The sequence below is a fragment of the Primulina tabacum genome, chromosome 5 (genome assembly GCF_025594145.1).
Source record: "Primulina tabacum isolate GXHZ01 chromosome 5, ASM2559414v2, whole genome shotgun sequence".
NCBI lineage: Eukaryota > Viridiplantae > Streptophyta > Magnoliopsida > Lamiales > Gesneriaceae > Primulina > Primulina tabacum.
In genome coordinates this window covers 2,628,173-2,655,481 of record NC_134554.1, presented here as the reverse complement: position 1 = coordinate 2,655,481, position 27,309 = coordinate 2,628,173, and the positions used below count along the sequence as shown (strand labels likewise).

The following is a 27,309-nucleotide window of genomic DNA, read 5'->3' as shown; positions in this document are numbered from 1 at the left end:
CCTCACCTTTCGATTTCAACAGTTATCCACCTCAATCGGTTACCCGAGTATCAAATACATTTTCAACCAAAATTTTTATTCAATTTCACCATGACCTGCGAAAAATATCAGGCCGCCGATTTGTTACCCGGTTTGCCTGAAGAGATTGCGCTTGAGTGTCTGACTCGGTTGCACTTTTCAACTCACCGAGTATCCTCCCAAGTTTGCAAGCGCTGGCGAGAGCTCATCCAGAGCAAGGATTTTTACTACCATAGGAAGAAGTACGGGTTTACGCACAAGGTGGCATGTTTGGTTCAAGCGCTTCCCGCTGAATCCGGGTCAAAACTGGCGAATCAACCCAGGTACGCAATTTCCATGTTCGATCCGTTGACTCTGAGCTGGGACAGAGTCGAGCAGGTCCCTAAGTATCCAGATGGGCTGCCGATGTTCTGTCAAATAACCAGCACCGAAGGTAAGGTGCTTTTGATGGGTGGGTTGGACCCATCGAGTTGGGAGCCAGTTAAGGACGTGTTTATGTACGATTTCACGAGCCGAGCGTGGAGTAAGTGCGCGGACATGCCGTCGATTCGGTCTTTTTTCGCCGCGGGGGGCGTGGAGGGTAAGGTGATAGTCGCCGGGGGGCACGACGCGAGCAAAAACGCGTTGAGTTCGGCGTGGGTTTTCGATGTGAAGAAGAACGAGTGGAGCGAGCTGCCAGGGATGAAACAAGTGCGGGACGAGTGCGAAGGGATCGTGATCGGGTCGGAGTTTTGGGTCGTGAGCGGCTACGACACCGAGTCGCAAGGGAATTTCAAGAGCAGCGCCGAAGTTTACGATGTAAGAAGCGGCGGCCAGTGGAGGGTGGTAGAGGAGGCGTGGCGCGTGCGCGAGTGCCCGAGGTCCTGTGTCGGCGAAAACGAAAAGGAATTGTTACGTTGGGGGGCGAATGACCCAACTGTGCGCGTGGGTTCATGTGGGGTGGACCTTGGGAAGTGGAGCCTATTGACCGGCGCAACTTATCAGGGTGGCCCACATATCTTCTTCCTATTGGATAATAATAAAAAGAATAATAATAAAATTAATATCACACCCAATGAGAAATTTTCTGGGTTCGTGCAATCTGGCTGCGCCATTGAGATATAGCTAGCGAGTTTATACAATTGAAAAATATCAAAAATTTTAAATTTGGTATTTGCACGCTCTAGTAAACTATGTACAGTTTAATTTGGGAACGCGTAGCATTTGAAAATAGGGAGAATTTTGGCCTTTTAGAATACTGTGTGCGTCATTGTGTATGCGTGTCCATATATTGTAATCTAATGTAATGAAAATGATCAATTATGGAAACATGCCTTGTCCTTTTCTTTGGCCGGTGCAAGATAAGAGTCTTGCCGAGTGGACATGTGCCTTCTTCTGTATGAATTTGATCGATAGCAATTAGCAACGCTGAATTTTTATTTGACACGATAGGTTTGTCTGTTTTCGATAATTCATGAATTGATTCGAGTTTCCGATGTTCGATTCTTTGCGGGGATTTGAATTAAAAGTTTCTAGCTTCTTCGGGGACAATCGATAAATTGGAAGTTTCTACGAAAAATAGAATTTAGTGTTGTGATTATTATTTGTGGGGAAAGGTCTTTAAAGTAATAATAATTAAAAGTTCCACCCAAAGAAACACACATTAATTTAGCAAAGGAGTTTTAGGGGTTAAATTTTTTCAAATTGTAGAAAGCTAAATCATATATATTAGTTATGTTTGGTTGAGATTTTTTTTATAATCGATTTAAAATTTATATTTAAATCAAAATCATACCATAAAAGTGAAATTCACACAAGGCAGATAAAGCTCTTATAAGCTTGTCCGAGTGGTTGGATGTTATCATTAGATCATTCAAGTGCTGGCCAAATTGATAAGATAGATCAGACTATAACGTTGCCAATCTTAATCACAAGAGTCTTTTTCAGATGCCAAAGTCTACCACGAAAGACCCAAAACAGTTATAAACATAAAGTTAACGCAGACAACATGATCACCATTTCTTCTAATCAATCTCTTTCAGGATCCATTAACAAAAAAAAAAAAAAAGATCTGAGACAACACCGAGAATAATCACATCGAATCTCGTCCCGAATAAATGAACACGACTATATTGATGAACAGGATATCATATTATGGTTGTTATTTTACAAATTTACACTGTCCTTCTGCCTAATCTAATTGTGTGACCTTAGTCTGCCAATCTTTTGGTCTCGTACTCTCTGTACTGGAACTTTCCTGAGTTCTTGGCAACTATCCAATATGAACATCAAATTTGAAATTTCACTAGATGAAGGGGAATATGAAGTACTCCGCGTAAAACAGATTCCATATAAAACGGTAAAATTCGGAGATTGCGTCCTGCAAGAATGAAGAAAATTGTATTAACATCAATTGTCAAAGTTTTTTTTTTTGGTTATCATAATCCAGGCAATTAAGAGGGAAGGGAGGGACCCAAAAAAAAAAATAAATTCTGGAAGACCTAAACAAGACTCTACATGATCCAACCCATAATCCATATTTCTGAAAGCTTGTTCCGTAGCCAAAAAAACAGTAAAAGTATACATTTAGCACAATACCAGGACTTTGATACTTTGGCATCTAAACTTACAGAACGGGTGCATTCTCTCAGGTATAAGCCGCTAAAATTCGACATGGAAACCAAATTATAGAATCAGATAGGCCGGAAAGCAAAATCATAATCGTTTAAACTGAGATATGTGTTATGTAGTTCAGGAGGTGAAGTGGCACAAATCAAGTCTACCAAACAGGTATATGATGGCTCCTCACTGTTCTCTTTTCAGGTCCTACAATTGTTGAATCTTATTCAAACTGAGATTACATCCATAAACTAAAAATTAAAACTTTTGACAGAATGGGCTAATTAACAGCAAAATTAGAGAGTCAGAGAACCCATAGAAGACCCATGCTCTAGCTTCCATTTATACTGAAGAAAATTGAATGCACGTCTGCTATTTACTGGGTACAAGTATATATATTTCAGATGGGTGCAAAAGTACTAACACAACAGTCAAATTTACGGCATAAGCATACAAGAGTGTACAATAAGTGGAAAGAGAAAACAAGAGTCACCTTGGAATAATTTGCTTTTTCCAGTACCCATGCCTGCAAAGAGAGAGCATAAGACCAGGTCATTACAAATAATAGCATCTAAACAAGAAGAATCTTCGGAATGAATTCCCCAAAAACAGTGGGAGCCAACTAAATCTATTTAGCAGGAATGGATTGTCATGCTTCAACAGAAATAGATGAAACTTAAAAATGAAGAATTCAACCGAATAAAAGACAGATAGAATAACACATGTATAAACAAATGAAATTAAGTAATAGCATCATAACAAAGCTTAACACGTACCTGGCTAGTTAAACCTAATGCCAGGATAGCATGTGCAGGTATCATTAAATTTCTCCTGAAGGCCTGTAACATATGCCAAGTCTATCTATACTCAGAATCATACTAGTTGAGAAGAAACATGATAACATCGGATGGATCAGTGGCAACTGAAAAAGCAAATGTAAAATAGTCGAGCGTACAATTACATTACCTGAGGCAAGTAACAAGCTGCCAAAATAGAACCAACGTAATTTATCAACAGAAGCCCAGAACCCAACAATGCAATATTTCTCACACCAAGTTTTGTCGCCAAAGTCGATATCTGAAACCTTATGAGTCACAATGAACCATGAAGATTCAGCAATCATAGAAGTAGTACCTTAAAACTCGCAAAGGATCATATGTGGAAAAGTTAGTGTTGTTAGTCAAACTAGCGTATATCTTATCTTGTATCTTAGGCTGATAGCGTATATCATATCTTATCATAGGCTGATTTGTTGGTTCCTATTTCTGGGGATCTTGCTGTATCCATTCCTATTCTTTAGGAATTAGCTGTTAGGAATTAGCTGTACACTATTGTGTATTTATGTACCGTGTTCCTTGATTGTGAATAAGATGATTAGAATTTTTCTCTCTCAAAACTACATGGTATCAGAGCCATGGGTGATGAATATGAGAAAACTCCAAAGGGATCTGTTCCGTTTCCCCCTTCTTCTTCTAATCCTTCTGAAAATAGTCCTATAACTAGTTTTATCACTAGTCATAAATTGACTGATAAAAACTATCTCCAATGGTCCCAATCCATGATGATGTTCATCAGTGGACGAGGACGAGATGATTACCTCACTGGTGTTGCTGTTCAGCCAAGTCAAAGTGACCCGACTTTCAAAGCTTGGCGTACTGAAAACAATCTTGTCATGTCTTGGTTAATCAACTCGATGACCATAAGACATTGGCGAGAACTTCCTGTTGTACACTACAGCGAAGGAAATTCGGGATGCGGCCCGTGATACTTTCTCCAGTAGCGAAAACACTATTGAACTTTTTCACATTGAAAGCACACTGCAAGATCTACGTCAAGGTGAGCAATCTGTCACATTGTACTTCACCACCCTTACCCGATATTGGCAACAACTAGATCTCTTCCAGTCATATAAGTGGAAGTGTGCTGACGACAGTGTATTCTTCCGCCAAATTATCGAGACCAATCGCATATTTAAATTCCTTATGGGTCTAAACAAGACTCTTGATGATGTGCGAGGCCGTATCCTCGGGTCTAAACCTCTACCAGCCCTTCGTGAAGTATTCTCTGAAGTCCGCCGAGAAGAGAGCCGTAAACGTGTCATACTCGGCCAATCAGACAGTCAACTAACCATCGAAGCCTCTGCCCTCGTCTCCACTAGTGACACCCTCACTGACCTCACAGCCCTTGCCTCCCGCAACAACAGCAACAATCATCCGAAAGGTCGACCTTGGTGTGATCATTGCAAGAGGCCAGGCCATACAAAAGAAACGTGTTGGAAAATTCATGGCAAGCCTCTTGATTGGAAGCCAAATCGGAACCAAGAACGAGAGGCACGTGCAAACACAGTCACACAGCCTTCCCATCATGCACCCACTCCCTTCACCAAAGATCAAATGGATGCCCTACAGAAGATGTTCACTCAGGTGGGAATTCAATCGACTGTTGCAACCAGCAGCCCTGGTGTTGGCCTTCATGTGTCTCAGTCATCCTCTACTCCATGGATTGTCGACTCCGGAGCTTCAGATCACATGACAGGTGACAGATCCTTATTTTCCACTTATTCTCCATGCACCAACTACCAAACAGTGCGTATAGCAGATGGCACATACACCCAAGTAATTGGAGAAGGCCAAATTCGTATCTCTGAATCTATTGTCCTTCAATCTGTGTTGTTTGTTCCTGCTATTGACTGTAATCTTATCTCAGTGAGCAAACTCAATTGTGACCTTAAATGTGTGACCACTTTCCATTCGAATTGTTGTGTATTTCAGGATATGAGCTCGGGGAAGACGATTGGCAGTGCTAGACTTTGTTCCGGCATCTATCTCCTACAAATCAAACCTAAACCGAGAAGGTGTGACAGTCCTCAGTGTTGGTCAATCAATAAATTAGAATGCCAATTAGGAAGTCAGTCCAATAAAGATAGTGCAATTATGTTGTGGCACTATCGTCTTGGCCATCCCAATTTTTCCTATCTAAAAACATTGTATCCTTCTCTGTTCATCAATAAAATCCGAACTTATTTCACTGTGATATTTGTCGATTTTCCAAAAACACTCGTGGCATATATTCACCGGTGCCATACAAACCAAGCACACCCTTCTCTCTCATTCACGGTGACATTTGGGGTCCAAATCGGATTCCAAATATCACCGGGGCTAGATGGTTTCTCTTGCTTGTTGATGACCATACTCGTTTAAGTTGGACCTTCCTCATGAAAGATAAGTCTGAAACAATAGCGATCTTTGAAAACTTTTATGCCATGGTTCAAACTCAATTTCAAACAAATATTCAAGTGGTAAAAACTGATAATGCTAGGGAATTTTTTAATACAACTCTCAGCCCTTTCTTTCAATCTCGCGGTATCGTGCAACAAAGTTCCTGTGTGGATACTCCACAACAGAACGGTGTCGCGGAAAGAAAGAATCGCCACATCCTCGAAATGTCTCGTTCTCTCCTCTTTCAATCTAATGTACCTAAAAAATTTTGGGGTGAAGCAGTTCTTACAGCCACATATTTAATCAATCGCCTTCCCTCTCGTGTTCTTAAGTTCAAGAGTCCATTAGATGTGTTTCTGTCCCTATACCCTAGTAGCCACTTAATCACAAAGATACCTTTCAAACTTTTTGGTAGTACGGCCTTTGTTCATGTCCATTCTCAACATCGTGGTAAGCTTGATGCTCGCTCGATTCGTTGCATTTTTCTAGGATACTCTTCATCCAAGAAAGGGTACAAGTGTTTCTGTCCAACTACGCAAAAATTCTTTCACTCAATGGATGTTACATTCTTTGAGGATAAGCCCTATTTTTCCAATAGTGTAATTCAGGGGGAGAACCACACTACTTATGAATCACACAATTGGGAATCTCTTCTTGAAAACACTGATCACACACTTCTTCCAAACACAACTCCGGTTTCTGTTCCAATTCCGATTGCCGCTGCCACTCCTGATCCTGATTCATCCACCTTATCTCCGTGTGTTTATCTCAAACACCTTCCTCTTCCCGATGAATCAATCAAAATATACACTCGGAGACAACGAGTAAGCTTGCCTGAACAAAATCAGCACCACCAATCGTCTGCCACAAGCTCTTCTGAACATACTAGCACTTCACCACCACTCGAACAAGTTACCAATCAGCAACCGAGTCACCAGGAGGTGATCATAGTCCAGAACTTCCTATTGCTCTGAGGAAAGGTACTCGGACCTGCACCAATCACCCTATCCAGAGATTCGTGTCATACTCCAACCTGTCTACCAAATACAGAGCTTGTGTGACAGCAATAGATAAGATTTCCATTCCGAGATCTGTTCACGAGGCGATGAAGATTCTGGAGTGGAAATCAGCTACTCTAACAGAGTATCGGGCCCTGCAAAATAATGAAACATGGATCTTAACTCAACTTCCTCCAGGGAAGCGAACCGTAGGGTGTAGGTGGTTGTACTCGGTGAAACAAAAGGCAGATGGAAGCATTGATCGTTTCAAAGCTCGTCTTGTGGCACAAGGGTACACACAAACGTATGGTATTGATTACCAAGAGACTTTCGCACCGGTTGCTAAACTCAACACTATCCGGGTCTTGCTCTCTATTGCTGCGAATCAAGAATGGCCTTTGTTCCAACTTGACGTGAAGAATGCATTCTTGAATGGTAACTTAATTGAAGAAGTTTACATGGATGTTCCCCCGGGATTTGAATCTGAGCAAACAACAGGAAAAGTGTGTCGTCTCAAGAAAGCCTTGTACGGACTCAAGCAATCTCCTCGTGCATGGTTATGAGAGGTTCACCAAGGTGTTGAAACAGGACAACTATTCTCAGTCGCAGGCTGATCATACTCTTTTCTATAAGTACTTTGATGATGGACGTATCACCATCATTATTGTATATGTAGATGACATCATCCTCACCGGGAATAACAATGATGAGTCACGGCGATTGAAAGGCCTTCTCGCAAGAGAATTTGAAATCAAAGATTTGGGGCATCTAAGGTATTTTCTCGGCTTAGAACTGGCTCGGTCTACAAAGGGAATTTCTGTGTCTCAACGCAACTATGTGATGGATTTGCTCCATGAAACAGAAATGAGTGGATGTAGGCCGGTTGATACTCCAATGGATCCAAACACACGCCTGATGCCTCGAACTGAAGAAACCGCAGCTGATAAAGGTCAATATCAGCGCCTCGTAGGGAAGTTAATCTATCTCACTCACACGCGTCCTGACATTAGTTTCTCTGTTAGCCGAGTAAGTCAGTTCTTGAGTGATCCTTCAGATGTTCACATGGAGGCGGTATATCGTATCCTTAGATACCTCAAAGCTGATCCAGGGAAAGGCCTCATGTTTACGAAGTCACCTAACAGATCTATAGAGGTATATACTGACGCTGATTGGGCCGGTTCACCAAGTGACCGAAAATCTACTTCAGGGATTTGTTCATTTGTTTGGGGCAATCTTGTTACTTGGCAAAGCAAGAAGCAACACGTGGTTGCCTAGAAGTAGCGCGGAATCTGAATTCCGGGCTTTAGCTCAAGGGATATGTGAAGGAATGTGGTTAGATCGTCTCCTAAAGGAGATGAAAATCTCAACGTCAGGCCCTATTCATCTAATGTGCGATAACCAATCAGCCATTGCTATAGCCAAAAATCCTGTTCATCACGACAGAACAAAGCATGTCGAGATTGACAGGCACTTCATCAGTGAGAAGATCGAGAGTAATGTGATAAGATTGACTCATGTTCCCTCACGACGGCAAGTGGCCGACATCCTTACAAAGGCTCTATTTCGTTCCAACTTTACCGAATTAATGATAAAACTTGGTCTTACAAGTATTTATCGGCTAGTTTGAGGGGGAGTGTTGTTAGTCAAACTAGCGTATATCTTATCTTGTATCTTAGGCTGATAGCGTATATCATATCTTATCATAGGCTGATTTGTTGGTTCCTATTTCTGGGGATCTTGCTGTATCCATTCCTATTCTTTAGGAATTAGCTGTTAGGAATTAGCTGTACACTATTGTGTATTTATGTACCGTGTTCCTTGATTGTGAATAAGATGATTAGAATTTTTCTCTCTCAAAACTACAGTTAGCATTATAAAAACCAGTTCTTTTGACATTAACTGTAAATAAATGTGAGTTGTGGAATTTTAAATGTCTAAGCTGCGCGTCCAAATTGCAGGAAAACATACAATAGCAAGAAATGGGTCCCATAACTTACTTGCGATCACCTTCAACATCGGGAAGATCTTTAGTTATGGCAATAACCAAAGCAAATAACGTTACAAATGTGGTAATGAAAGTAACAGGTGAGCTGAAGAAGGAAACATAAACGCCAATATCAGAATATCATCAGAAACATAAAAAAGCAACACGCGGGTAGTTTTGTGTAGTAATTCACCTCCATTCAAACGTCAGACCAAGAGCGGCTCTAGTGGCATAATAGACACCATAATTGAGAAGGAACCCTCGAACCTAAAAGAGTTGTGCGCATTATGTTCAACACAGATTATATCAACAATATAGTAATATTATTCACCAAATTACTCCTAGGCATCATCAAGCAATAGTGGTTTTTAAGAAAGATGTTAAAGTATATATTTTACACTAACACAGTTAATTACACGTGCAAGGAAAATGGAACAATGAAAAGAAAGGATATTTCCTTCTAGCGTAAATAAATTTGCCAAATAAGAAAAGAAATTATGAAAGTTAAAATTATGATACACTTTCACCATTTCCTCGTCGTATTTGACATGAAAAATTGCTTTAGGATGATCTTAGTAACAGATTCTACATAATTAATCTGGTCAACGAGTCTAGAAAAGCTCACAAAATATCATTTGACTGGAGGCACTAATCAAGTTTCAAGGCGTTCATATAATTACCCATGTTTTGAAAGAATGTAACTGACACTTTCTTATGTATTCCAGAAAGTTTGTAGCTTTACTACATTTCTTGGGAAATTCAATTTGGACATTATTTCCTTTTCCATGATGGTTGTCATAAGGTTGATCTACAGGAGTTTCAAATCTTCTCTACAAGACTACCTTACAAGAAATCTTCGGCGAATAAAACTTTGAAGGAAACAAAACGAAAAATGTAGCTCCAACGAACGAAAACCATACCGTGGCAATAATAAGAAACGCTACGACAGCAAATCTCTTCATTCGAAATGGAGGAACTGAATAAATGGTTCCAAGGAAAAGACCAAGACAATATAGAGAAGTGATGAAAGAACCAAAGTTTAACCCAACAATTAGAACACCAACGAACGCCAGAGACAACACCAAGAACCATGCAGATCTTACTGAAAGATCTCCTGCAGCTATAGGTAAGAAAGGCTTGTTCACCCTGCAGTTCAAGCCAACAATTTGCAAAAATCACAAGACAAACAGGATAGTATCTTGTAATGTAGGTGGAAAACAGGACATAAGTGCACGCTTCATGGCAAAGAGCATGATAAAATGAAGACATAAAAAGAGCAGTCCTTGATATGAATAAACTCAAGTTTACAAACCAAGGAGCGCATGATGGTATAGCTTACTTGTCAATCCCTACATCATATATCTGATTGATTCCCACTATGTAACCATTTCCACAAATGAGCGCTACAAGTCCATAAAATGCCTTCAGAAGTAGCGACCACCTTATCAAATTCGGATTCTCGATTAAAGCTCTGGTAACTAAGGAGCTGTCAAGAAACGAATGACACGGGTTCATCTCATATTTATGTTTTTCCACTAGCAAAAGTAAACTTGATAAAAGTTATAGAATTGCTCACGCTGATCCTAATGTAGTTCCACGTATGGTGTGGGGCCTTAGAAATCTCCAGAAGGCATCCTTGAAATGGTCAACTTTGTTCCACCAAGAATCACTTCCAGCTGCATCAACTTTAGAGCAGGCCTGACAATTTAATCTTTCATACATAGACTCGTCAAATAATTAGCCATTATAATAATAAATCTGCTTAGACATAAATCCATGGGAAACTTGAATCTCTTTGAACCACAAAGTGAAATGCAGCATGCCAGTATAATCAGACAATAGAAAATCCATCAAAATTCCACAAACTCAACAAATGACCAAATTTTCAAGATAAATAAGGAGGAATTGCGCATACCCAGGAGCCCAGATGGGACGACGAGCTGTTCTTGAGGAGAATTTGGTGTGTGCAGCGGAAAAGGCCAAGTTATTAGAAGATTTGAAAACGAATGAGAGGGGAGTGGAAATGGGGAGCTTATTTCTCCTAAAAGTTTGAGCAGGTAGAAGGACGGATGAGCAGTGAGTGGTAGCGACCTCCATGGCCGTTCGATTAATCAGAGCTGAGTAGAAGAAATTGCATTTGCTTGAGGAGAGGATGACGATGATAGATGGAAGGTTGGTTTTTTCTAATTAAATTATAATTTATTAATAAATATAAAAAAGACAAAAAAATTCAGACATTTGTAATAAAGGCTATTAATAGTATTGTAGACTTCATATTTTAAAAAATCGAACATAAAACCAACCTAACAAAATTTATGTGAGATGGTCTCACGGATCGTATTTTGTGAGACAGATCTTTTATTTGAGTTATCAATGAAAAAGTATTATTTTTTATGCTAGAGTATTACTTTTTATCGTGAATATCGGTAGGATTAGCCGTCTCACATATAAATATTCGCGAGACTATCTTACAAGAGACCTACTCAACCAATTTTTACTCAATTGGTTTACCATATGAGTAAATTTGCATGCGTTTTCATAACATGAAGTTGAAAGTTATATATTTTTTTAAATGAAGAACATATTAACTTATTAATATTTTTTTAGGGGTTCTATAATTTTTATATGCTACATTGCATTATTTTCTATGAAATATCTTGTCGAAAATTACCAATTTTTCAAGAATATGTATATTAAAATGATTCAAACCCCAATTACTTAAAACACAAGATGATGATTAAAATTATATATTACAAACTATTCTTATGTATCACTTTTTTTTGTAGCTGCCAAAAAATGAATATTTTTTAATTATATTTTAACATATACGAGAAATTTTACCTACAGTATCTGACGTGTATTTGCCAGTTTCCGTTAAGGATTACTATAATTGGGCTCTGTTCAGGCCAAGGTTCGAATTCAAGGCCCAAATGTGTGGCTTTGAATGCTAGTGGAGACATTTCATCTTTGACATGAATCTAATCTAACATCCGACTATATGTAATATTTGAAAGCAGCGTACGTTTTTATGTATGTTTGATAATGTTGTCTGCTCTCACTAAAATATATGATATTAGATTAAACTTTTGTCATTATTCAAAGATTAAAAAAATATTTATCCAAATTAAAAAGGTATTCCTATTTTTAAGGCCAATATCTAGAATTGGTGATTCCACCATTGAAATTCTTTACAGTAAATCGATAGTTTGAAATGAGCAACTAGAAAGAATGAATGGATGTAGAGATTATATATAGGCCTTTATCTTGTAAATACGACAAGATGGAGGTGTATACGTGCGCGGCCTCGTCTGTATTCCCCCTCTTTTATTGTCGGAATCTTCCTCCTTTGCTAACCAACCTTTAATCGGTTAGCCTCTGAAGCGGGTAAATTTTTTAAAATAAAAATAAAGTTTCATTATTACGAGTACAAACCATAACGTTATTTATTCATGTCGCTTTTCTCATTTTTAACAATTCGATTTCCTTAAATCTTATTCCAATTTTAGGTCATCAATTCTTAATTTTGTTTTCGGCTGGAGATCCAATTCTGGACATCAAACCATATAATCAAATATATTTTTTCACATTATAAATTTAATATTCGAATCATAAATGTGATTTCTTTTATGAAGTGAAATCATGTTATTAGGTAAATTCAGATATCTAACCGTATATATATGTATATATATATCCAATTCTGGACATCAAACCATATAATCAAATATATTTTTTCACGTTATAAATTTAATATTCGAATCATAAATGTGATTTCTTCTATGAAGTGAAATCATGTTATTAGGTAAATTCAGATATCTAACCGTATATATATGTATATATATATATTTCCAATTCTGGACATCAAACCATATAATCAAATATATTTTTTCACGTTATAAATTTAATATTCGAATCATAAATGTGATTTCTTTTATGAAGTGAAATCATGTTATTAGGTAAATTCAGATATCTAACCGTGTATAGCGAAAAAATCATATTAAAAGTTGAATACCCCCAAGCATGAGTGTATATTGAAATTAAACCCAAGAAAATGCACACCGGAGGAACAAACTATAAAATTCTTTGTAGATATTGAATCATTATATGGCGTCGGACTAAATCGCACTGCGTACTTCCTATATGTATAAAAGTAAATGCCAGAAGAATTGTAAAATATTTACTACCAAATGTTTAATTAATCCAAAACTGACGAAAGTAATCGAAAAAGAGACAATCTGAAGAAATAAACAGTAAAGTCCCCACAAACATAACAAAAATTAGTCACTAAAAAATAAGAGGGTTGGCGAAGAAAGGAAGCTTGAATGTGTGTGCGCACTCAAATTTCTAGCCGAACGCATGCTGTCGGCTGTTTCTGAGCTCCATCATAGTGTACATACATGTATGTATATAGATTTATATATATTTATTTGCACACACGTGGAAACATTATATGAATGGGTTGGAAGGGACACAAATCAAATATATATAATTATGTATATATTTATCTCCAACTTTTATCCACACATGTAAAATATACATAATTATGTATATATATCATATGATCATAGATCAACAACTTCATCAAGTAATATCGCGAGCGAAGTGCGTTCTTGAAATCATTTACTTGTACACTATAACGATGACAGGAATATGATATCATATGGGTATGAATACAATAATTTATGAAAATGGAGGATATCGTATAAGAAAATATGATTTTGCTTGATGAACAAAACATATCTTCAAATCAAGGGATATCTGCACAAAAAACCTCAGAGTAAAAATCTCCAAATCTCATTTTCAAAACTTTCAAATAATGCCATGTAACCTTTACTTTTCTGCAAAATTACGAAACATTTTAAGGGATATTCATGATCAATATGGATAGTTTATAAAAGTAAATAAAAATATTTTGGATTTCAGAAACTAACAAACAGAATATGCAACTCTTTCCTCCCCAAAAGAACCGTTGAAGAAAAACTGGCTCGATACAAATCAAAAGACATCAAATCTCGTCTGATAGATTAATACATAGACACTAGGAGCAGAGTCATATCAGTTGATATAGAAAAATCAGACCCAGTATTTTAAACACTTGCCCATCCAGAACCAAATACCATCCAAGTGCGCATGAGGTTGGAATAGACTAAACACCCTGAGATCAGGGTAAGCAGACAGTCTATGATCACCCTCTGCCCCTGAACCCACCTCCTCCACCACCACCCCGACTACCACCTCTAAAACCTCCTCTTCTACCCCCTCTTGGAGCACTTCTTCCACGAAATCCACCTCCACGTCCACTTCTTCCACGAAATCCACCACCACCTCCACGTTCACCGCCTCTACCTGCTTGTGATTGTCCCCTGCAAAAATAGTACAGCATCCAGTTACACTTTGAGTACACCAACCACCCAACCAATCTCGGATGGAGATAACAAACTACGCGCTACAGTTATAGCTAGATTTTTATAGCAAAGTAATCGTGTGTATTCTTTTCTTTGGCAAAACACACGAGCGGGAAAAACAACCTTCAACGCTAGATAGTACAGAAACTAATTTGATCGATAAATCAAGGAAACAACATCCATGTACCATGAACCAACCTCCGGATCAATCACTCTTACTCCATAATACAAATGTAGAATATTTTATGATCTCACACTCGGTGTGTGTTATTGGAAAATCACTCATTTGAAAATAAGTGATAAACAATCCTAGCATAGGCTCAGGACAAAAGACCGTTAACATAATCTACTTGAATAAGCACATTAAAAAAAGTTCCCAAGATAAAAACGATTAAACATTTCATAAACTCTGTTCACATAATCGAGCAAGGGAAGGCCCTGGACATAAGATCATTCACTGATCACTGATCAGCCAGTAATCGTTATCTTACAACATATTCAGTTTACCACACAATTAAGCAAAAAGAATTGGTCTTGGCCAGTGGCCCAGTAGCAAGACAGAAAAATTCCCTGCCGCGTGTTCCTAAAGAAGACCAAATCTACAATAAGTTTAGAGACATAAAACAAATAGAGAAAAAGTCGTACTTTGGCGGAGGTAGAAATCTTGAGAGTGGCAAAAGCTTAGCAGGGTCTATGAAGAACTTATCACCCGCAGCATACGACGTGGCCACAATACCTTCCATCATCTTGATGGAAAAATACTACAATACCAATGGAAATAGCAATGGATGTAAGAAAATATCAAGCAATATAAGCTCGAAAACCAAACGCATTACAGTTGGAAGCGGTGTACTCACAGATTCATTAATGGGGCCAAAAATTTCATCCACTTTACCAATTTGCGTTTTGTTCTGAAGGTAGATAGGTGCATTGAAGTAAGGTATTTTCTCATTTGTAAGCTTCGTGACCGCATCTCCTTCGCAAGCAAGAACAAATGTAGAAACCTCTACGCACAAACCCACCATTCATTAAACACTATAGCAGCTAAAATTACAGCAATAAATTTCATAAAGAGGACACATGTGCGTCGAGACAGAGCACAGACCAACAACTTCTGAAGGAGGGCCTTCATCGCGAGGAGGGCCGCGACTTCCACCACCGAAACGGCCTCCAAATCTGCCGCCTCTAGAGCCGCGTCCACCGTCTCTACCGCCCCTGAAGCCTCCTCCGCCGCGTCCCCTCGGAGGTCTCATGATCCACACTAATGATCTGCAACTAGAGTAGGAATTTATACACTGTTATATTCAATTTAATGGCGATCACCAGCAAGCCGTTTTCGACCAAGTTGTTCCAGTAGGATTTAGGGTTTTCGGATTGGGCCGCAAATTATGATATCGGGACCCAACTCTACTATCGTTTTAAAATTGGAGCCCTATTAAACTGACGCCTTCAGACAATGCAAGCTTACGTGATTGGGATAGTAAGGAGAGGTTCCAGACCGTTCTGGCGGGGGCCCAATCTGATAGGTCCAGTATGGATTGCTAGACCGGTCCAAGCTCATTCAATTGGAGATTGAGATACCAACGGTGGATTTTTTTTCCTTCTCTCAAATAATAGAAAACAGAGAATTATATTATTCTACAGATTTAGCACCCCCATAAAAAAAAATACTTCTGACATTAGACAAAGAAAATTTGGATTGATGGCCTAGTATCCATCTCATGTTCGATTTAGAACTTGTTAAATAGCCATTGTGATTTTGCGTGTATGATTTGAGTAATTTGGATATCACATTACAATATACGAATTTATTTAAAATTATACTAAACAATATACACTTTATCACATCGTCTTAATTATTTCCGTCTCTCTTTTTTTTTAATACATTTTACTGCACATCCCCTCCATTCTCAAATGACAACATTAATATCTTTGAACTTAAGAGAAACATAATTACTAATTAATTACAGAGTATGTCTTTTGTGAGACGATCTTACGAATCTTTATCTGTGAGACGAGTCAATCTTATCGATATTTACAATAAATAGTAATATTTTTAATATAAAAAGAAATATTTTTTGATAGATGACCTAAATAAAATATTACGCTCACGAAATACGAGGATTCAGGTTGATTATGGATCCGAGGTCCGGGTCGATAGGATCCACGGGTGTCAAGCCTGTGAGTGAGTAGGGTTTCTATTACTCCTCCTGGGTTTTAATTCATTCCTGCGTCCATTGTATAAACACACACACATACACACAGAGCAGCGGTTTAATAGATCTCGGACATTCAATTCCTGTGTGACGTTTCAGATTTTCGGCGAGTAAGTGGTCTGAGTTAGAGTCCTTTGGGGGTTTGAAATGGTTGGGTTTGGAATGCAGCCGTACGGAATACAGTCGATGCTGAAAGAGGGGCACCGGCATCTGTCGGGTCTCGACGAGGCGGTGCTGAAGAATATTGACGCCTGCAAGCAGCTATCCACCATCACTCGCACTTCCCTCGGTCCCAATGGTCTCTTTTTTAACCCTTCCTTTTTCATCGAAGACTTATCTTTTATGTTTTTGTAAAGTAGTGGTATTTTTTCGACTGGTTAAACGATGATTGGGTTCGATCAAATTTTCGCTGGGTTTCATGAGCATAGTACGCTGTTCTATGAAGAAATGGAGTAGAGAAGCTCAGTACGAAAAAGAAATATTGTTTCTTTAATTATGATGTTTTTATTAAACCACGAGTTTGTATGTGTTTTGCTGTGCTCCTGAGACGCCTTTCATCGTCGTTTTGTGGTAGTACAGTGCCATTTACATTAGCTTCATCTTCATATAGGGTCCGTTGATATTACTTATTTATACATGTAATACGCATTAGCTGGTCCCTGTCGAGCATCCAAGTATTTTCCGAATCATTGAAAGGAGTTTCGGAGATATTCTTATTCATCTTAATTGAAGCTTCTTTCTTCAACTACCTCACGTGAACTCCTTAATACTTTCTGACATATTCTAATCTTTTATTTACAGTTTGAAACTTAGCGATTTTATTTTCAGGAAGCATCTAACCATGGCACTCATCGTTTATCAAATTTTTGAACAATTTTCCCTTATATGGCCCTTATCTTCATGTTCAGGTATGAATAAGATGGTCATCAATCACTTGGATAAACTCTTTGTCACCAATGATGCTGCAACAATAGTAAATGAGCTTGAGGTTCAGCATCCTGCAGCTAAAATTTTGGTTTTTGCTGGAAAAGCACAGCAAGAAGAAATTGGGGATGGAGCTAATTTGACTATTTCATTTGCTGGGGAACTTCTGCAGAATGCAGAGGAACTCATTAGGATGGGGCTGCACCCTAGTGAGGTTATAATTGGATACACAAAGGCTATCAATAAGGTTTGAGGTTTTAGATGTTTATCTGTGTTGAAAATGAAATGTAGTTCTTGCCTACTTCATTTAAGGTAATTTAGTATCCTATTATTGCAGACAATCGAGATATTGGAGGAATTGGTTGAAAGTGGTTCGGAGAATATGAATGTGAGAGAAAAAGACGAAGTTATTTCACGAATGCGATCTGCAGTTGCCAGCAAACAATTTGGACTGGAGGATAAAATGTGTTCTCTAATTGCTGATGTAAAACAACTTTGTACTTTTGATATACAGTCTAATATCTACCATGAAAAAATGCTAATTGTTAGGCATTTTTTTCTAGGCTTGTATTCAGGTTTGCCCCAAGAACCCATCCAATTTCAATGTGGATAATGTCCGAGTTGCTAAGCTCTTGGGTGGAGGTCTACATGATTCCACTATAGTTCGAGGTATTGTATTGAAGAATGACGCTGTGGGGACTATTAAGAGAATTGAGAAGGCCAAGGTGATTGTTATGATACATATATCACTTTTCTTTATTGGATAGTCATGTGTATTCCTGCTCTGCTTCTTGCTTCAAACAAAGCAAAAGGCTTGTTTTATTTTAATTCAGAATATTTGTTTCTATTTTTAATTCTTGAAAAACAAGGATATTATGTTCATTGTACACATCAATGTTACAAATTATGTGGCGGTAGTAACGCTCGTCCTCACAGTAATATTCCTTCCTAAAAAATAAAGGAAAAAAAGTTGGGAACAAAATTTCTTTTATGATGTTTTGGAGGTTGTGAGAGAGCTGTAAATCATTTGGGCAGAACTTAAGCTTGTTGGTATGACAATTCTTATTTTTCTTACTCTTCTCAGTTACAAAACTGCCTCAACCTTGTATCGTATTATGTTTGTCCTTCGATTACTGTTATTTTTTCGAATCTCGATTAAGTATGCTTGCTACGAATGATGCTTCCACATTATGAATCTAAATCCATTATTATTATCGTTTGCTGTCACAGGTTGCTGTTTTTGTTGGGGGTGTTGATACATCAGCTACAGAAACAAAAGGAACTGTCCTTATACATAGTGCTGAGCAGGTATTTATACGTGAGATTTTAACTCTGTTTTCAGACCTTTATGCACTGATGTGGTAATATTTGTTCCTTATATGGTTATTGAACAATCTTAAGTGGTCATGTTTCATCGTTTATTCTCCTTCTCTGTCATAGCAGGTCCTCCACTGGTTTCTATGTAAGTGGCCTAGTTACTGCATTATTTCGCTTTACCCGGAGCCTTCTAGATGCCGGGTTCTTTACCGAGTTGATGTTTTAGTTTCTTATCACGTGATGGATCTTAAAATGCATCTTTAGGGCCTTGTTGTTTATGTATATTGTCGTATGTTTGTTTCCACTATTAGAACCTAAATGCTTCCATTTCAATAGCATCAAATTTTCTGAGTGAGTATTTGTCCTGTACCTCAAAATGGTTTAGCATTCATGTCGATGAAGAGAACACCTAATTTGAGTAATTATATTATTGGATTGTAAGTACCTTTATGGAAATAGAGCTCCATCGATCGAGTTCCCAACAAGACCTGCAGAAATCAATGATGAAAGGTTTTAATGTGACAGTTGTTTTTGAAACATAATTCAACTTACTGTTGAAGGGAGCTTTGGCAGTCTCTATATTTTCTTAATTTTAGAAATCTTGGACTTAATTACTTCTTCCTTTCGGTCTCCTCTAATAAGGAATGCGATAATTTTTTAGACTTCTGTAATCTGTAGTTAATGATGAGCATTGTTAAAGTCTTGTTTTTATGCAAAGACTAAAGTTTATTTGTTTATTTATTTTTGTTTTGATGCCTGAACTTCTTCCAGCTTGAGAATTATTCAAAGACCGAAGAATCAAAAGTTGAGGAACTCATCAAAGCAGTTGCAGATGCTGGTGCCAAGGTCATAGTTAGTGGAGCAGCTGTTGGGGAAATGGCTTTGCACTTCTGTGAGCGCTATAAGTACAAGCTTTTCCTCCATGTTTATTTCTCCATGAAATTTCCTTTAAATCTTGATAATCTTGTTTTCTTGTTCAGTGATGTGGAATTTTGTAGTAAATGTCAGTATTAACATGTGATTTTGGGAGATGATAATTAGTTGAACTTCCTTTTCCGCTCAGTTCTTTGTTCCCTCTGCATCATCTTTTATTGAAGACACATGCTATAAGAATCTTCATTATTCATTGTTATTCTATGCCCAAGTCTGTAGTCATCATTACGGAGCCCGCATTTTTCTTTAACCCTCTCCGCTGGTTACTGAAATTTCTGGTATATAATTTGAAGATCTGGAACTTTGTTTTGTAGACTCATGGTGTTAAAAATCAGCTCCAAATTTGAGCTTCGTCGTTTTTGTCGCACCACTGGCGCTGTTGGTCTTGTAAGCATGACATATTTGTTTGGTTTATTGTGCTTGATATTTCAGCACTTCCCTTCTGTGACATTTTTTTATTTATTGTGAAAACAGTTAAAGCTGAGTCAGCCTAATTCAGATGACCTTGGATATGTTGATTCCATCTCAGTGGAGGAAATAGGTGGAGCCAGAGTATGACAATCCACCATCACTTAGTTTTGATTATCTTAATTACTCTAAATTTTGCTCTATGCTTTGGTGATACTTGATCTTCTCAATTTTTATTAATAGGTTACAGTTGTAAAAAATGAACAAGGTGGAAACTCAGTGTCCACTGTTGTTCTGCGAGGTAGCACTGATAGCATCCTGGATGACCTTGAAAGGGCTGTTGATGATGGTGTGAATACATACAAGGTAGTTTTCCGTTAAACCGAGTAAAGTGTCTACTAGTTAGTCGATCTCATGAAATGTTGAACATGTGAATTACTTAATTATTTATTATTATTATTATTATTGTTGTTGTTAATTTTTTTGGTGACCAAGAATATGCCATTAACAAGGATCTTATGGTGGTCAATACTTTCCAACAGGCTATGTGCAGGGACAGTCGGATAATTCCTGGAGCTGCAGCTACTGAAATTGAATTGGCCAAAAGGCTCAAGGAATTTTCTTTCAAAGAAACTGGGTATTTTGTGTTGTTTTTAATTTTTATATACATCTTCTATAGCATTAGTTGTAGGAAGTTCTCCCTTTTCCGTATGATTTTTATCCTCTTCTCTTGATTGAAACTTCTTGCATGACACCAATGATGTTTAAATTGATTAGACCATAAAAATTTGTTAATAGATTACATTTGAGTCATTATCAATACACTACACGGCAGTTTTTGTGACCTTCTGAATCTGTTTTTGACAAAATATGAATACATTCTCATTTAAAATCTCTTCGAGGTCACCCGCCGATAAATTTTGTTCTAAATTGCTAATAGTGCATGTTTTGATTTCTTTAAATTGAACTGTTATGAAATATTTCCATGTTATTGTAACTGGACAACCTGTGTTTAATTTATTCAATCATGATTACTAAACTAAACTGTTGCTTCCCAGGTTGGATCAGTATGCAGTTTCCAAATTTGCTGAAAGTTTTGAAATGGTACCTAAAACTTTGGCGGACAATGCTGGGCTCAATGCAATGGAGATCATATCATCAATGTATGCCGAACATGCATCTGGTAACACAAAAGTGGGCATTGATCTGGAAGAAGGTCTCTGCAAGGATGTGTCTTCAAAGAATGTATGGGATCTCTACATCACGAAGTAAGTTATTCTTCCAGGTGCCGATTGTCGAGCTTTGGGCCTTTACCATCGTTGATCATTTATTCATCAAAATGTTTATTATAAATAGGCTGCCTAAATTTTGTTAATCATCTCTCCCTGTATATTATGAAGTAATAGCACATTTATAATCTCATTTGGGCCGCCAAAGGTGTAAACAACAAGACTAACCTTTATATTTATCTTAAAAAATGATGCTAGGGGCAAAGGGCTAATATCGAGGATCTCTACTTTCTCTGTTTACTAAGAGACAGATCACCTCATGAAAATACACTTTTGGGGTTCAAATATAAACTTCAAAAAATAATCCAAAACTTGATTAAATTAAAATTCTACCTAAAAAAACGTGAAGCTCAATTAAAAATAAAAAGTTTTAATCTTAAATTATTATCAAACAGAATTTATGAATAAAAAAGTAATATTCAATGAGGAAGTTCTTATTAAGTAGAAAAGTGGTATTGATAATTTGATATACAAATTATATTGTGAATTTTATCTTTCTAAAATTAATTTGAATAAAATTTATTTAGTGTACTTTTAACAAACATTTCAATCAGATAAAAAATTTTAAATTAAAATAACAGTTTTTTCTTTGATTTTTTTATGCACAAGAGTGTGTGCATTGTTTCTTGTTGTGAAGTAGTAATTGCACAGTGTGAAAAAACCAACCATTCTGTAGAATCCCTTATAATCTACCTTTTGAATGTATCTTATTGAAAACTGTCTTCATTTAGTGCTTGCTAAGCCAGTTGTGTGCCAAACTTTCCTCTTGCAATCGTTGGCTTGATACCTTTTTGCTGCTAGATCTCATAAAATATTCTGGTCGATGTTCTAATTGTTAGCTACCTTGCCTATATGTCGAGAGTTTGACATAAAAGTATTCTCCTTTTTGTACAGATTATTCGCTCTAAAGCATGCTGCTGATGCTGCCTGCACTGTCTTGCGAGTAGATCAGGTAACCTACTTCTGTTACTGGTCATACCTTTTTCCAATCTAGGCCGTTGATATTCTTCACGGCTTTATGAGCTTTATCAAACAGTAGGTCATATGATTAAGCTAGTCATTGGCTTTTTCATGACCCTCTTGTGATTAAGCTAGTCATTGGCTTTTTCATGATCCTGTTGGGGTGCTGGAGGCCAACGTTTCTGCCAAATGTACAATATGTAATCACAACAATAAACTTTTTAGAGGTGAATAAATCAATCCTCGAAAACTGTACTTGCCATTGTTCATAACAATGACACAGACTCTCCCTGATTTAAATAGTTAGCATAGACTTCTTTATTTCCTTATTATGTAGACTGTTTTATTCCCTTAGGATTCAATTTTTGTTTTATTCTTCCCCAGATCATAATGGCCAAGCCAGCCGGTGGTCCAAAGAGGCCAGAGCGGGCTGCAGGAATGGATGAGGATTGAGTTCGCGGGGACACACATCGTCTGTAGGCACAGTTCACTTTGATAAAAATCGGTTTATTATTGTTATTTGCAGCACTGCTTTTGATATCTTTTTGTTTGTCGAAGGAATTTTTGGAGAAACTGGAATAGTTAGCAAAGAGTAATTTGTCGCTCTTTTGTCCGAATTTGATATGGATTGATAATGTTGTTACGGAGTGTTGGTTTTACATCCCAGAAGTAGTTTTTGGTGACCCCAGTTTTCTAATTCGGGCGTTGAATGTCGTTGAAAATTATTGAAAGTTCATCACATTAGTAGTAAGCTAGCAACTTTGTACGGATTATGCACCAATTTCTACTCGTCTTATATGCTATCTTCTGTGTGCCTTAATTTTTACGTAAGCATTTAATGATGTTAATTGAAACTTGAAAGGTAAGTTGGTTGATAAGGATAAAAATTCAAGCATAATGAGTATTGTTACAATTCAAACGTAACATTTATATTTATCATTCCTGAATTACTTTAATTATATTCACTAATTATCATTTTTAACAATAAGTTTAAATTTTATCACCATCAACCTTGATATAAGGTTTATATATATTTTTGATGGACACCTCTATTTAAACCCATCTGTTTATTCAGTATGTATCTATTAAGTATCTCCATGATAGAGATAAAAAAACCAATGCTATCTTCACTTTACCAGAAGAACCAATGAGATTTTCAGTTGCCAGCTCTGGCCTGAACAATTCTAGCGATGAACATATTGTCCTCAGATTTTTATTATTACGTTTCATATATAATTCAAAAGATGAACTGTTCCACCACCACAATCAGGAAAAGACTAATTTGAAACTGTCTTCACAATGGTAGAATTGATTAACGTAACAGAATACAAATTAAGCTCGCAAATTACGACTGTTAACATTAAGTATTCACATGCATGCATAGGTCATGCACCACTTAAACGAATAAACTAGAATGCTCAAAGTGCACCTAGAAAATAAGTTCAAATAAAAATGAATTTATGATTGCCATTGTTAAATGTATTCTCGAGAACGTGTTCAAATCAAATATTCCAACCAAAGTACACGTAAAAATAAGCAAATCACAGAACAAGAATCTAGGTGGGAACAAGAATGTTGCCATCTGCCAGATCACCAATTGCCAACAAACGAAAAACTACTGCAAATATAACAAGTAAAATGCCACAAACAATTTTGCGAGCAGAGAATTGGAAGCCTTGACGCACATTGGCATTTTGAATCTGAGTTTCATTTCTAGGAATCATATTCACAGACACTGGTGTATCTGTGTCAGGATAAACATCTTCAGTTGAGGAAACTGATTCTAAGCTGCAAATTAACTGCTCACCACTGTAGGACAAATTTTCCTCACCATTGATCATGGGATTTATGCCAAGAGAAAGGCCATTAAGCTTTGATGCTGTCATTTGATCAAATGTTATTGGAGTCAAATTTCTGAACCTTCCAGTATGATTCTTAGAGAAGCCCGAGTTCAAGTTATCTGGATCCTGGAGTGAATGAATGAGCTTTCTTGGGGTACTGAAAATCTTCACATCATTGAGGTTGATAGTGGAGTTTGATCCCTGAAGCACAACAAAGACAAATGTATTATGAGGTTATTTAGTCGGAAGTGAAAGTACACTGGTACCAAAAGAACTTACCTGAGGACTGGACGATGTGCTTCTTGCAGCTGAACGTCCAGTAGTCCCTTGTCGAAAATCGGCAAAATTTTCCGTATGACCGCTGCAGTTGTCGGAAAATTCATCATTATCAGGTTTCAGGATGTCTACCTCCCGAGTTATACTTGAGAATATACCATCTTTAAGAGATATATCTAGTACTCCATTCTCACATCTTCGCCAAAGTTTACGGTTTACACTTCTGCTATCATCACTCATGCCTCGAGGGTCCTGTTTCATCGAGATTGGCGATCCAGTAAAATAATCATATCCCACAAAAGAATTAATGGTTTGTGACTCCGGTGACACAGTGCGAGGTGATTGGACTCTAGATCCACACACACTCCTCTTGGTGTTTTGTCTTCCATCAAAATTTGAACCGGTGATTGAACGTGTGACCCTCCCAATTTTCGAGCCCTTTTCAGCACAAATCCTCTTTGCTATTTGTACCGCTTCAAATGCAGCCCCAGTAACAAAAGGCATCCGATCAGATTGGCACTTTTCGAGCTCTTCGATTACAAACTCCAATTCAAATGATATACTTTTTGGATCCAAACATCTCATCAAAGAACTTATCATATGTATGGCTGACAATTGTTTTTGTGAATTTTCCTCAGCAAAACCAATGTCAAGAATTCGTACTCCAGACTGCAGAAAAAGACTTGAATACGCTTCAACTATCAGGCTATTGTGTTTAGTCAAAGTCGTAACCAAAGCCATATGGGAATTGGTCTGTGAATGCTTCTCCAAAGCCCCGGCAACTCTCTGACACACCTCATTAATCATCTCGTTTGAAGCAAATCGCCAATTATCAAACTCAATAAGCATCTGTAGACAAAGGGCAGCTCCAGAAGACAGATTCTCTAGGCTACCCAATAGGCAATCTGAAAGAGGCTTACATAAAGAGTGAATGATGTCTCTCTTCTTATCCTCTGCAGTTGTTGGGTCAATTGCATATCTTGCGATAGCTGGAACCACCTTCGAGCAAGCCTGATGAAGGGCAAAAGATCCTGCACTTGAGGACAAGGTCTTGACAATGGTGCTCATAATGTTATCTATCTGAGGGATGATTTTTGGCCCATGGACTCGAGCAAGAACCTCGTATAACGAAATTGTGTATTCACCAGGCGATACACCAGTTTGTTTGCTCTCAGAAACCTTAGCAAGAAACATGGGTATTGCTTTGGAATCCAAGTCTTTTACATATGATTTAAGAGCTTTCATAGCTAATTTTCTACTGTCGGCATCCTTCTCAAGATTCTCCAACTCCCTCAGTATTGGACTTAAACTTCTATTCATTTTAACCACACTCTGGAAGTTCGAATGGAAAACTTGAAAAGCCAGACAACCAATGGGAATCAGCTTCTGATATTTTCCCTAAAATTTTGCAACTACTCACCACCTTGACAAATGAAAACCACCCTCGTTCTGCATGTCCAGATCGCCGCATTCAAAAGTAACAGAAATACATTATCAGAGAGAGATAAAGCAAGAATATAAATATCAGATTCCAGTGCTCCATAACGAAGAAGAAGTGGCTTATTTTCGGTCTCACAATTAAGAGGGAACTAGCATAAATTTTCAAGAAATTTCTATTCTTTCCGAATAAATCAGAAAAGCGTATGCATCGAGTCAAGAGAACAATGGTTACCCTGATTTTTTTAACTTTAAACTCCGAACAATAAGTTTCACATATTTTTCTGCAGCTCAAGAAATGAAATCTCAAATGCTAAAACTCAGATTGAACCACCAAATGCTCAAGAAACGAATACAGACATCAAAGATATAAGGACAAGAAGTAAACAAAAAATCCCACTCTCAAATACAAATTGATTACCTTAGCACCGAGATGGAACCCGCTGTTTGCTTCTCTTCCTGTTATAGCTTCAACAATCCAATGGTAGATTGAGGGGCCAAGAAACCAGTATTACTCTGTTACCGTTACGAGTATATATTTCCCAGATTAAATTGGGAAATTAATCGAATCAACCAACACCCATTGCTGAGTTTGGCTGCAGAATAAGATCAATAAATTGAAATTCTTGGAAGAAATGAACTTTAGCGGGTTGCCAATTGGATGGTTGTTTTTGACTGTCCACGCTTTAAGCAGCCCTTTCTCTTTTTAAAAAAATTTAAGGGTAGTCTCATTCAAATCTTTATCCATATTCCCCCCTCTATCCTCCTCCCAATTTCTACCTTATTTTGTTACTTTCCATAACATGAAATTGTGCTTTGACTGGATCATTTCGAGGGCTATTTTGTACTCTCCCTATTCATATGAAGTTTACTTAAATTGATGGCTTCTCTGGATGAAAACACTGTTGTTTTTTTTTTTTTATGACAATAATTAAATTGCTCACACATGAGCAATAACATAATCTGACTGGCAAATGTGATTTGATGCAGTCTATTCCCATTCATGGAGGGGTACTGATGGAAATTATCATTACCTTTGGATTAGTGTACACAGTTTACGCCACAGCAGCAGAAGACCCCAAAAAGGGCTCAATTGGAATAATTGCCCCAATTGCAATTGGGCTCATAGTTGGGGCAAATATTTTAACGGTGGATCAATGAACCCAGACCGATCGTTTGGGCCTACAATTGCTAGTGGAGATTTTTCTGAGAACTGGATCTATTGGATTCGCCCACTAGCAATTCTAGGCCCAAACTTCGAATAAAATGTGGATATGTACTTGATTATTGTGGAATACATACTGGGCTTACATAATTTTTATTTCTAAGTTATAACAAAATTAAATCAATATTATCTTTCGAGATAACTCTTTCACAAATTTCATATTCATTTTGAAAAATAACTAAAAACATTCGATTATATATTTTTTTTATTTCTAACTCATACGCAAACGCATGTTATGTGCACGATACGCTTTGTTTATACTGTA

The 27,309-nt window shown here is 37.5% G+C and overlaps 6 protein-coding genes across 6 annotated transcripts; 3 read left to right on the top strand and 3 right to left on the bottom strand.

Annotated features, from left to right (window-relative positions):
* On the top strand, positions 1 to 1,342 carry LOC142545461 (F-box/kelch-repeat protein At2g44130-like). The gene has a single exon (XM_075652660.1). It carries the CDS (start codon positions 91 to 93, stop codon positions 1,120 to 1,122), a length of 1,032 nt encoding a protein of 343 aa, XP_075508775.1. The 5' UTR covers positions 1 to 90; the 3' UTR covers positions 1,123 to 1,342.
* A 769-nt stretch (positions 1,343 to 2,111) lies between these two features.
* LOC142545459 (homogentisate solanesyltransferase, chloroplastic) lies at positions 2,112 to 10,999 on the bottom strand. The gene is made up of 10 exons (XM_075652657.1): positions 10,732 to 10,999; positions 10,393 to 10,527; positions 10,156 to 10,302; positions 9,737 to 9,962; positions 9,010 to 9,083; positions 8,830 to 8,922; positions 3,583 to 3,700; positions 3,393 to 3,455; positions 3,110 to 3,142; positions 2,112 to 2,377 (listed from the first exon to the last, which is right to left on the bottom strand). The coding sequence occupies exons 1-10, from the start codon at positions 10,911 to 10,913 to the stop codon at positions 2,303 to 2,305; spliced, it is 1,146 nt and encodes a 381-aa protein (XP_075508772.1). The 5' UTR covers positions 10,914 to 10,999; the 3' UTR covers positions 2,112 to 2,302.
* Positions 4,599 to 5,506, top strand: LOC142545460 (uncharacterized). Its single transcript, XM_075652658.1, has 2 exons — positions 4,599 to 5,151; positions 5,388 to 5,506. The coding sequence occupies exons 1-2, from the start codon at positions 4,599 to 4,601 to the stop codon at positions 5,420 to 5,422; spliced, it is 588 nt and encodes a 195-aa protein (XP_075508773.1). The 3' UTR covers positions 5,423 to 5,506.
* Positions 11,000 to 13,685: 2,686 nt separating the features above from the next.
* LOC142545456 (putative H/ACA ribonucleoprotein complex subunit 1-like protein 1) lies at positions 13,686 to 15,537 on the bottom strand. The gene is made up of 4 exons (XM_075652655.1): positions 15,324 to 15,537; positions 15,076 to 15,224; positions 14,864 to 14,979; positions 13,686 to 14,176 (listed from the first exon to the last, which is right to left on the bottom strand). The coding sequence occupies exons 1-4, from the start codon at positions 15,469 to 15,471 to the stop codon at positions 13,999 to 14,001; spliced, it is 591 nt and encodes a 196-aa protein (XP_075508770.1). The 5' UTR covers positions 15,472 to 15,537; the 3' UTR covers positions 13,686 to 13,998.
* An 812-nt stretch (positions 15,538 to 16,349) lies between these two features.
* LOC142545458 (T-complex protein 1 subunit theta-like) lies at positions 16,350 to 22,948 on the top strand. Its single transcript, XM_075652656.1, has 13 exons — positions 16,350 to 16,732; positions 17,343 to 17,605; positions 17,696 to 17,842; positions 17,922 to 18,083; positions 18,589 to 18,666; positions 19,447 to 19,580; positions 19,923 to 19,995; positions 20,083 to 20,160; positions 20,260 to 20,382; positions 20,559 to 20,653; positions 21,075 to 21,284; positions 22,200 to 22,257; positions 22,650 to 22,948. Exons 1-13 carry the CDS (start codon positions 16,582 to 16,584, stop codon positions 22,716 to 22,718), a joined length of 1,641 nt encoding a protein of 546 aa, XP_075508771.1. The 5' UTR covers positions 16,350 to 16,581; the 3' UTR covers positions 22,719 to 22,948.
* Positions 22,949 to 23,736: 788 nt separating this feature from the next.
* LOC142545455 (protein SINE1-like) lies at positions 23,737 to 26,586 on the bottom strand. The gene is made up of 3 exons (XM_075652654.1): positions 26,241 to 26,586; positions 24,386 to 25,831; positions 23,737 to 24,307 (listed from the first exon to the last, which is right to left on the bottom strand). The coding sequence occupies exons 2-3, from the start codon at positions 25,700 to 25,702 to the stop codon at positions 23,822 to 23,824; spliced, it is 1,803 nt and encodes a 600-aa protein (XP_075508769.1). The 5' UTR covers positions 25,703 to 25,831; positions 26,241 to 26,586; the 3' UTR covers positions 23,737 to 23,821.
* Between the last annotated feature and the right edge of the window lie 723 nt (positions 26,587 to 27,309).

What these genes read in the sequence shown, in the direction of transcription:
- LOC142545461 (XM_075652660.1), top strand. Translation starts at nt 91, where the DNA reads ATGACCTGCGAAAAATATCAGGCCGCCGATTTGTTACCCGGTTTGCCT.
- LOC142545460 (XM_075652658.1), top strand. Translation starts at nt 4,599, where the DNA reads ATGGGTCTAAACAAGACTCTTGATGATGTGCGAGGCCGTATCCTCGGG. An exon ending in AGCTTCAGATCACATGACAG is followed by an intron (nt 5,152 to 5,387) that starts GTGACAGATCCT and finishes TGTGTATTTCAG; the next exon opens with GATATGAGCTCGGGGAAGAC.
- LOC142545459 (XM_075652657.1), bottom strand. Translation starts at nt 10,913, where the DNA reads ATGGAGGTCGCTACCACTCACTGCTCATCCGTCCTTCTACCTGCTCAA. An exon ending in CGTCCCATCTGGGCTCCTGG is followed by an intron (nt 10,528 to 10,731) that starts GTATGCGCAATT and finishes TATGTATGAAAG; the next exon opens with ATTAAATTGTCAGGCCTGCT. An exon ending in CATTAGGTTTAACTAGCCAG is followed by an intron (nt 3,143 to 3,392) that starts GTACGTGTTAAG and finishes CTCTCTTTGCAG; the next exon opens with GCATGGGTACTGGAAAAAGC.
- LOC142545456 (XM_075652655.1), bottom strand. Translation starts at nt 15,471, where the DNA reads ATGAGACCTCCGAGGGGACGCGGCGGAGGAGGCTTCAGGGGCGGTAGA. An exon ending in CCCTCCTTCAGAAGTTGTTG is followed by an intron (nt 15,225 to 15,323) that starts GTCTGTGCTCTG and finishes GTTTGTGCGTAG; the next exon opens with AGGTTTCTACATTTGTTCTT. An exon ending in TTGGCCCCATTAATGAATCT is followed by an intron (nt 14,980 to 15,075) that starts GTGAGTACACCG and finishes TTGGTATTGTAG; the next exon opens with TATTTTTCCATCAAGATGAT.
- LOC142545458 (XM_075652656.1), top strand. Translation starts at nt 16,582, where the DNA reads ATGGTTGGGTTTGGAATGCAGCCGTACGGAATACAGTCGATGCTGAAA. An exon ending in TGTGTTCTCTAATTGCTGAT is followed by an intron (nt 17,843 to 17,921) that starts GTAAAACAACTT and finishes ATTTTTTTCTAG; the next exon opens with GCTTGTATTCAGGTTTGCCC. An exon ending in TTATACATAGTGCTGAGCAG is followed by an intron (nt 18,667 to 19,446) that starts GTATTTATACGT and finishes AACTTCTTCCAG; the next exon opens with CTTGAGAATTATTCAAAGAC.
- LOC142545455 (XM_075652654.1), bottom strand. Translation starts at nt 25,702, where the DNA reads ATGAATAGAAGTTTAAGTCCAATACTGAGGGAGTTGGAGAATCTTGAG. An exon ending in GCACATCGTCCAGTCCTCAG is followed by an intron (nt 24,308 to 24,385) that starts GTAAGTTCTTTT and finishes GTTGTGCTTCAG; the next exon opens with GGATCAAACTCCACTATCAA.